The sequence below is a fragment of the Pyxicephalus adspersus genome, chromosome 1, assembly GCF_032062135.1.
Source record: "Pyxicephalus adspersus chromosome 1, UCB_Pads_2.0, whole genome shotgun sequence".
NCBI classification, from domain to species: domain Eukaryota; kingdom Metazoa; phylum Chordata; class Amphibia; order Anura; family Pyxicephalidae; genus Pyxicephalus; species Pyxicephalus adspersus.
In genome coordinates, this window is record NC_092858.1 from 124,198,013 (window position 1) to 124,208,391 (window position 10,379).

Here is a 10,379-nt window from a genome sequence, read left to right on the forward strand (position 1 = left end):
CACCCGAAAAATTTTGGTCTATTCGAGCGAATACCTGGCAAATCGAATAGTAAGCTATTCGACCAACACTACTACTGTGTATGCATACATGCAAATAATCGTCCTGCTGATAGAGCTTTAATAAAACATACTTTATTACCACCACCAATTACCAGAAATAAACTAGGTACACATTATGGGATTGATTCCATAGATCAGGGTTTCTTAACTTATTTAACATGCTGGAACCCTTGAAATACCTTTCAAGGCCTTAAAGTACCGCTGCTATACCTACTATATCTACAGCTTACAGTACATTGGCATGGTGGTCAGTAGGAAGAATGTGTCCTACATTTCTGGCCAGTGGGAAAAATGACACCCTTACAGATAAGCAAAAAGACTTTTGGCATCTGTCAAACTGACCTGAAAGGCACAAACTGAGCATTGCTCATGGAACCCCTGGAGAAACCCTAGGGTACCGTGAAATGCTGGTTGGGAAACACTGCCGCAAAAGTCATTATTCTCACCAGTATTTAACTCTAATAATCAATACATTTATTTACAGAATAAAAACTAATTGCTAGCGGTAGGCACGCCAGATTAGCAAATTAGATCACCGATCACATGAAAAAATTACAATCTAATGTATTCTGTGTATTAGAAATTGAGCATTAACGTTTTTTTATAACTGACATTTTTGCAGTAGGCTTCACCTTAATGTAAAGAAAGAAAGGAAGGAAGGAAAAACAACAGCACATGGACCAGAGGTCAGCAACATATTGCATCTGTGCTGATGCAAGGAGCACAAAAGGGAGGAAAAACAGAAAAAGGCAAATGATGAAATGCTCAATTGTTTTATTTACTTTAACTGTAAAGAGAAAACTATTCTGTATACCTAAAAATATAGTCTCCATATGTCATAACTTTTATTCATTGTCACTAACACACATGATGCATGTATCATGTTCACAAACATCATAACATGTGCTTTGTATGTATCTATTGATTTCAATTGAAAACACATCAGGCAATATTTCCAAAGTGTGAATTCAGCCTAAGTTAAAGTCAAACTGGAGGCAGGTTTGTGTGTGTTAGTGGTGTAAATCCTCACATTTTGGCAGGTAAAAGCACTTCAACCTCACTTTTAGTGGGGAATTTTTCCGGTACTTACATGGTTTACTCAAATCTCACTGAAAAAATTTAGATTCCCATAAAAGGCATTGGAACCATAGGTCAACATCATCTAGTCTTCCTCCCAAGCTTTACTCCTAGCCCCTTAATTCGTAGGATTTTAGTTACTTTCAAGCACTGAGGCTTTTTACATTTGGGGATTTTCTAAGACAGTCTGACTAGGAACTTCAACCTATTCAAACCTCTGCTCAATCAGAATCATAAAAGAAAGCTTCATCTTACAAACAGCAATGCAAAAAGAAATAAACAAAGGCACCACTAATTTTATAAAAAGCTGATGCATTTTGCACAAAAAAGTGGTCTTTGCTAGTTGCCAACAAGAACCGTGAACTCTTAGAGCAATTAGACCAAATATTTCTTGGATCATTGCTCATGGAGATTATAAAAAGGGCTTTAAACTTTAAAGGGAGCTCACACATTGAACCTTAACCAATTTAAAGGAACAATTTTCAGGTAAATAGGCACAGGGTATAAGAAAGCTAAGATACAAGCCTGACTTTAATGAATTACTGTATTTTATTTGTCTAATACAGGCTGGGAAGTTAGAAACAAAATTTAATGCTCAACTGCAGTTATAGTAGGTCAACAAGCTGGCTATGCTGCAAATATAAACTCTTTGGCAGGCGAAACAAATCGCATAAAATTTGCTACGGTGTAAAACTCAATTTGGCAAACAGTTGGATTCTTCCTTATGGCGGCATGGAACCTTGGGGGAGCATGGGTAAATCTAGCCATCGATCCTCCATTTGCACTAGACCCAGACTGGGTAAATAATGGACACAGTGGGTGACCCTGTTCATCCTACCCCTGATATCTCTCCAGCGCCGCAGCAAAACACTAATCTCCAACGTCACTACACTATAGGCATAAAGCTGACAGAGGTCACCAGGTGGCTTTACATGGCATGAAACAAAATATGGCCAAAATTGCAGAGAAAGCTGTGGAAATGTAAGCGATGAAGTCTGGTTAACAACTACTCTAAATGTTCAGGGGGGCAGCTTGTAGCACTTTCACTCAGATAAAGAGTGCCCTGGTTTATTATTTGTAATTATGTTACTACATAGTTTCCCAAAGAAGCAGTGTGTGGACCTTGTTTGAGTGGTATCTAGTCAGCCACTTTCTCCATCCAGACCAACACCCATGTACCTGTCAGGAGGAATGACATGCAAGTTTTTATAAATGGACCTTATCTTTCCTCTCCCACATCTTCCTTTTCTTCCCTCCCTTTTGTAATATTTTCATATTATTTAACCACTGCAGAACACTGGGGGATGAGAGCCACACTGCAAAATAGATTCATAATTACCATGGAATTAGGCTTCAAATGCTAAATCTTCAAATCAAAGATATCCATGATAGCCACAAACACAAAATCTACAAATCCAGGAGAATGAAGATGAATCATTAACAGGGTTAGTAAAAACCAGCATCCATTTACAGCTCCAAAATTGCCCTCAAAAGAAATTCTGCAATCTAACCAGCAAAATCACAGCCAGAAACAACCCTTTAACTAAGTAGTCATCTGAAAGGGTAACTGTCAAATCCATATTCAGCTAATGTGTAGAACACCACTTAAAATTGTATTGTTTTAAGCGTGCAACACACAAATACACTGCACTTACTCTAGCAAAACGGGACTTTCATGGAACCTTCATATGGAGCAATCACTGTAAAAGTACACAAAAAAATGGCACAGTGGAAGCGTTCTATGCAGAACAGGCACAAAAAGGTAATTAAGGAAAGAGGTGCTGGATTTCTAATAGGTATTGGTGTAGATTCTACCTATCTTGATAAATAAACGGCACAGAACATGTATAAAGTGAAATGGACTTGGAACACAACTGATGATATGTAGATGATATTTTAAAGAAGTGTACTGACCTGTATGGGTGGTATATCTGGTAAAGAGGGAAGATTCTCTGGATTTGTAACAGAAGGAATTAATTCTATTGACGTAACAGATGGGCTGGTTGGGCCTCTATTTGCACTTGCCATGGATGCTGTAGTAGGGCTAGTTGGATTGATTGTATTATTATGGATCGATACAACAGGAAATGGACCTGCATGCCCAGGGTTTGAATGTTGCTGGAGAAAAGACCAAAAGAGAAAAAGTTATGGGAAAGGCTTTACTTGTGCATGTATATCAATTAATAGGTAAACAAATTATAACATTAAATACTATTTTAAGAAGTTTTTTAACCATCATGGAGATCAGAATAGGGATTTTAAGCTCATTTATCCTTACCAAATAAGAAGGTAATTTCAAATATTTCACCTGCGGAAAATTACTGACATATCAGTTGTCCCTGGAGTTAAAAAAAAATAACTCTAATGTGCCTCAATGAATTATCATATTCAGAAAACATTTGGGATACAGCTTATTGAAAAAAAAAAAAAAAATACTGTAATATTAAAATGTCTAGACGTGAAGGGCCGCAGCAAAAGACCTTTAAAACTAATGCCACTAACTTTTTGAATTGTCACTGCATAGAGAATAGTCACAGTAACCATCTTTTGACCATAGAACAGAATAAAAATATTAAAACAAGCGCAGTAATTTATTATCTCAAAGGGTTGCAATTTTATACCCAGAATAGTAAAACTAGTATGTAAAAGAAGGATACCATCATTCATCAGATACAGGTTTTGAAGACGAAATACACATAGATTTTGTTTTTACCATACCGTAATCTTAGTGTTTGAGACTAACAGCGAGTTTAAACTTTGACTGGACTTCAGATCCAGGAACACGATTACCAACAAGTAGACACTATTAGCACTGTACAGATAAAATAAAGATGATTCTATATTAAAGTTGTTTACCTGTCTTTGGAGATGAGGTTGCATCATTGAGTACTGAGGCCCATTGTGACGAGGTACACCTGGCATTCTGTTAGCATTTTGAGCAGCATTTTGTGCCATTCTCATTTGATGCGCTTGGAAAGATACGCAATTCATATTATTTCTCTGCATTGTCTGCATGCTGATTAACCTTGGAGGCTGCAAAACATTAAGCTTTTGGTTATTACTTTCAAAAACTGTTTCAGAAAATTTTAAATGAGTCTCCAACATTGGTTGTATAGCTCCATTCCTTTTTACAGAAACTCCTAGGTTTCTAGTTCAAGCTTTCTGTAAACCTACTGACATCAGGAGAGGAAATAGTGGAAATGTAAGCTTCAAACTTCCCTATATTCCAAACTGATGTAATTCTAATGGAACTGTACAGCCACTGGGCTGTCACCTTGCAAGATAAAATTGTGCCTTATGACTCAATAATTTTAATAATTTTCCAAAATAAACTTTTGAGTTTTTTAAAGATTTGAGTGCTGGTGGCTAGCATATATTGTATGCATTATGGTCCCATCTTCCATATTATGAGTGCTCTACTTACATATGCTGCGGTATGAATTTGGTGAAATAGAAAACAGAAGCTATTAGAACAGAGGCTATTTGGCCCACAACTTCATTTTTTTTATCTCCAATATTTTACTTTGTTAGGGAATATAGCACCAAACTAGGCCTCAAATTAAATGCTGTGCTTTTTTTTAGGAGGGCATTAAGTTCAACAAAGATGGGACTAATGTTGCTGGTAATGTCACAATGAATACATTTTTACAATCAAAAATGTAGCATATTAAATAGCAAAAACTAGAGCATTCAGTAGTAGTAGTAGTATTATATAAATAATCAAGCTAAATAGAAAAGGCCATGCAATGGCTACAAAACAACAGCTATAAAGATAATGTTCATTTTCAAACATAACTCTCCATTCTACTTGCCTGCTGATGCATAACTTGTGGGCCAGATGGCCTTTGATGTGGTGCAGGTGGCTGGGCCATTCTCATTTGTTGAAGCTGCTGGTGTTTCTGGGCATACACCTGCTGCTGCATATGCTGGAGACGGAGTTGTGCTAGGTTGATTTGTGCAGGGGCTTTATTTACATGGTTTGTTCCTTGGGGATTCTGACCAACCACTACATTGGGTGAATATCCAGTAGTTGGCTTATTTTCTACAATAAGATTACCTGTTGGGGGGGGGCAAAAAAAAAAAATCAACAATGTCAGGCAGTAGTATGTCAAGAGTTCAAATGAAACGACAGGCCAAAACTTTAGGGTAGTGGATGTTTTTCTTCTACTTTGACACACAAAAATAAAATGTGCTGGAATTTTACATAACTAAAACATTAGCGTTCACATTTAATTACCAAAAGCAAAAAATAATTTTGTTTTCCTAGAAAATGTACTAATAAAGAATATTGCCACACTGTTTTATCAAAGACATGACTTAATTTTCCTGTGAAGTATTTTAATATGGAATCCCACAGAATTTACAGTACTTTGGTTTATTACGATCACTCATCACCATGCAAAAGATTGGACAGATGTGAAAACAAGTTGGTTTTTGAATACTGAACAGAGTGTGATTCTGGTCATTTGCTTTATGCTAAACTAAGTTTGTAGTAACTATACACTTAAGTACATGGTCTGCTCTTCAGGCAAAGCAAACCCAACCCAACAAGCTTCTCTGTCTAAAGAGATTTACTTATATCTGGTCCTGACCTGGAAAAATGGTTTAGTGCATATCAAGAAATAGAAAAGAAAAAATCTGCCAAATATCTCTATAAATGTCTTTATTCATCCAGAAAATCCTAATTATTATTACTGTAAAAAAAAAAAAATCACAAAAAAATCTTCCTGGGAAAAGTATTCAAAAGCCTAGATTTTGAGCTGCTTATTTTGCATGACATAAATCTGGCAATATTTTCCTCAAGCCCCCTCAAGGTATAGGCAAAACTGAATCTTCACTCAGATATTAGCTGCTAGGTAACTCTAAAATAGTAGAGAATATTTAAAAAACAGAATTATAAATTGATAGAATACTTAGACACCAAGACAAGATGTAAAGGAAAACCTCCCTGGTGCACAGCACAAATGCTAAACTAGCTAAACTAACACACACTTTAATTTAGTCCATGATAAATATGTTTGGTGGAATAGCATATGAGCATTAAAATCTCTATCACTTTATTAAGCATATTAGTGAAGTTGCCTGGTTTTAGTTAGGTTCTGTGACCAATGACACATTATGCCCCCAAAGTGGTATCCTCAACCTTTGTGCTCACCTGCCTTTCATTTCATATTTATTTTTAATCTTTTTTTCTGGCTACCGAATGCTTTTTTGCATACCACACAGCACACACTCATGACAGACACGAGGGCTTGTTACCCCCTAATTTGTTGATTCTTCTGGTTCATCTATTTTACCCACCCCCTTGTGGTCTTGGTCCCAGATGAATTAACAATTCTAAGAGGGCTCTTTGTCCTGTCAAGGCATTATCTCTCTGGTATTCAGGAGCAATTTAAAGTTAAACTGCTTTATATAACTCAAAATTGTAGTCAAGTTAAAAATCACCATTGTATCAAGCTACACACAGTTCAGATTTTTTGTCTCCTTACGTAGTGGACCAATTTTTTCATACCAACTGTCAGATTCACTTTATACAAAAGTCCAGGAAGATCGGAAACATGGAATAGGCTTGTTAAGATGATGTGTCCGTTTCTGACATTTAATCACACATTTTTTCTACCAGGATGTCAAACTCATGCAGTCACTAAGCTAGACCACTAGGGACAACATTAGTGCTGTCAGAAACAGGTTTAGTGCTTTACAGAACTTGGGGGGGAATATGTATATACTGATCTATATTTTTATATAAAACACAGTAACATATACAACAGTATATGCAACATTTTTTTTTTATACTATTAACCCACAACTTCAAGTCTTGATACATGCCCCTTCATCACCCACTATGCCTCCTCTCAGAGTAAAATTGCTAACTGGACTAGATCTGCAATTACCAACAGCTCCTGTTTAAATGAAACCTGGGAATTTTCACATAAGGTAACAAATGCATTTTTGTCACCATGCTTATACCAGAAGTGTAAAAGTTTTATAAAGTAAAATAGCCTAAATCATTAAAAAAAAAATTGAGCACAACATATATACAGGTACCAACAATGGAGAAGTTTGGCACTTTCCCCAATATTTTATATATGTTTCGTACTATATGAGGTATGTAAAATGCATGAGGTGTAGATGTGTGTATACATAAAACTGTAAGCTGATGACTGGGTTTTAGATACAAAAAGTTAAGTGAAAATTAGAAACAAAATTCTCAAAAACAACTGTAATGATTATTTTAGGCAACCCCGGGTCCAAGTATTGGCCTCTCTGCAGCTTCTCCCAATGTTTTTATAAGACTGCAGTCTGCATCAAATTTTTAGCAACTTGTACCTTTAGTTCTTTGTTTGAAAAAAAAAAGTGCAAGTAACAAAAAATTTTTAGTTTACAGATGGGTCCAGATCATACAAACACCAAAAGATAAACTGCACAAAAAAAAAAATATGACCTTACCTAAATTAACTACATTCTTTGCCCAGAATGTTGGGTCACAATGAAACCTTATTGCTCCATTTGCGGCTGGAACAGGATCACATCGTGCTTTTAAGATGTGGCGTAACTGAAAAGTAATCTGGGGGAGGGGGGGAAAGGGATAAGAAATTCAAAAAATACAGAGAGATTGTACCTTTTTGAGGTATATAAAAGGATGCTCTAAAGGAAAGCTCAAATGTCAAAAGGCATATTTTACTTCACATTTTTCTCTAACTTTTGTTGCATAAACAATAAAAAAAAACAGACACACAAGTTTTAATTTATTTTTCCCTAACTAAAAGACCATTAATTAAGATTGTGCTCTTTACAAAAACTTACCAGTCGTTTACTGTAAAGTAGTGCTGTGCTGCTGCCACTCTGTATAGCCCAGTTGGTGAAATTCATTACATGTTTCACTTGTTGAGAGAGGCCAGTTATGTCATTTTGTTGTTGCGAAAGTTTAATCTGTCTTTCTTTTGTTACACTCTGAAAGCCAATCCACAAACACATTATACTATTTGCATTTTTATTTAAACCAAATTATATCAATTAAAGATAACTGCCTGGTCTGTTTTCATGAAAAGTGATAATCACAGGCAATTTGTGAGATATTAAAAGTGGCAAAGGTAAAGCTGCGTACACACTTGCAATTTTTGTCGTTGGAAAGGATCTTTCACGATCCTTTCCAACGACAAGGGGCTGCAAGATGCATGAACGATGCTGTACATACAGCACCATTCATGCTCTATGGAGAGGGGAGGGGGAGAGCGACGGAGCGGCACCCTGCTGCACGCTCTCCCCTTCCCTTTCATTACGATCGGCTGTCGTCCATCGTCCGTGCATCCGGCAGGTCGGTCGCCCGGACGATGGACGACACCGACTGTACACACGGAAGATTTTCGCCCGATAATTGGCCGATGCCGATTATCGGGCGATAAAAATCTGCCGTGTGTACGTAGCTTAAGTCTTTCTAGACTTTAATTTGTTGATTGTCTTCTGGTTCCATTTATCAGCTTTGTATCTTACAGTTGATAAACAAATATCACCTGTTTATATAATGTGTTAAAACAAACTTTACACAGTACAAAAAGGTGAAATGAAATTAAAAAATCTACATTTCTATACCAATTCTTAGTGACCAAGAATGGGTAGAAAGTAGCATTGCATTTTCAGCCATCTTCTTAGTGTAATGAGGCCTAGAAAAACATATCACACAAGGGTTCTCCCCAGCCACTTTTCATTAACCACCTGGCTGTTTTTGGGTGGTTACTGAAAAGCCGAGTCACTATACGGGGGCCACCACCCGCCTGGAGCTTCTACCCACCTTGCTTAAAAAATTATTGGGGAGAACACTGCACTCAATATCCATCACCATTACGCTGTGTTAAAAGGCAGAACATGAATATATAATAAAAACATCTATACATAAAAGTGCAAGTTCAAGACTTAGAAAACTATGAAAATTAGTTGTTTGTATTACATACATAGAGCAAAGGAGCACATTGTTTAGAGAAGGCTGAAAGTATGTCTTTGAAGGCAGTCAAGTGACTGTGGTCAACAAAGGCCACAAAGTTAGTGTTAAATAAAAAAAAAAAATGCAATGCATACGCTAATAAGCCAACCATTTTAAGGATTTCATTTGGTTGCTAATATCAATTTTTTTTATTTATTTATTTTTTTACACACACTTTGAGTGTTACTTTTGCTCAATAGATACTACACAACACATATATGGTTGCAAGAAAAATAATTTTTCTGAAAACATTTTTCTGCTGTGTTTTTACTACTTCTGCTAACAGCTTTTACAGGTTCAGCTGGATCATAAACCTTTTTGAAAGTGCCCATAGATGTCACATTCATACTTGATGTTAAAAACACCACAGCTAAAAAGATGTTTGCCTTTAAACTTCAGCACAAATTTATTTTAGTAAAACTCCAAGTAATAGCTACATAATCTGTTCTAGAATTACCGATTAATAAAGACCAAGGCTCCATTTTTTTTTTCCAAAAATACCCGTTTCCTACCTCCAACTGTTGCAAAAGAGATTTCCCCTTTTTATTAATTTCATTTATTAAGGTGAAGATAGCCACTTTAATTTCCTGTTCCACTCGTTTATTAGTTTCATTCACTTCTTTTATCCTGCCAAACACAAGGAAAACAATATTGAAAGTCTTATCAAGACAGGAAAAAAAATCTTGAGGTACATAGAGAATATGTGTAAAACGGACCTCTTATGTCTACATAACAAAAGACCTACAGTACATTGTAAACTGTAAATACATTTTGTGGTGTCCAGGGGAAAAAATTGCTTATTTTAAAAACATTTTACAATGAAGTATACCATTTGGCCTATTGATTAGTACTTTACAGACAAGATCAAGACAATGCAGGCCCATGCATACATAAAAATGCATGAAACAGTTATTTAATACATTTAAATGCAGTTTATTAATCATTTCAAGTATGCAAAATCTGCCAAAGTGCATAAAGAAGTGATTTCAGTATAGAGAAATAGACTGCTGAATGATTAGAAACACTGTTAGTGAGATTTCACCAATGTTCCTGTCCTAACTGACAGGAACGTTGTAGAGTCTCTCCCTGGAGAAGGAGACTGCCAAATAAATAAAAAAAGACTACAACCAACATGACATTTTGTTAAGTTCTACACATGTGTATGCATGAGTTAACTTCTAAACTGTTACTAAGTGTTCCCAATGAAAAAAAAAAAAAAAATTATATTATATATATATATATATATATATATATATATATA

General features: G+C 35.9%; 1 protein-coding gene across 2 annotated transcripts in view; it reads right to left on the minus strand.

The window, feature by feature from the left end:
- Positions 1-10,379, minus strand: part of TRIM33 (tripartite motif containing 33) — a 53,689-nt gene that overhangs the window by 11,968 nt on the left and 31,342 nt on the right. For both annotated transcript variants that reach the window (XM_072426133.1, XM_072426124.1), the window contains exons 6-11: positions 9,631-9,745; positions 7,945-8,091; positions 7,588-7,705; positions 4,950-5,194; positions 3,994-4,170; positions 3,052-3,255 (exon numbers count right to left, since the gene is read on the minus strand). In XM_072426133.1, coding sequence (XP_072282234.1) covers positions 3,052-3,255; positions 3,994-4,170; positions 4,950-5,194; positions 7,588-7,705; positions 7,945-8,091; positions 9,631-9,745 — 1,006 coding nt within the window. The remainder of the gene's footprint in view (positions 1-3,051; positions 3,256-3,993; positions 4,171-4,949; positions 5,195-7,587; positions 7,706-7,944; positions 8,092-9,630; positions 9,746-10,379) is intronic.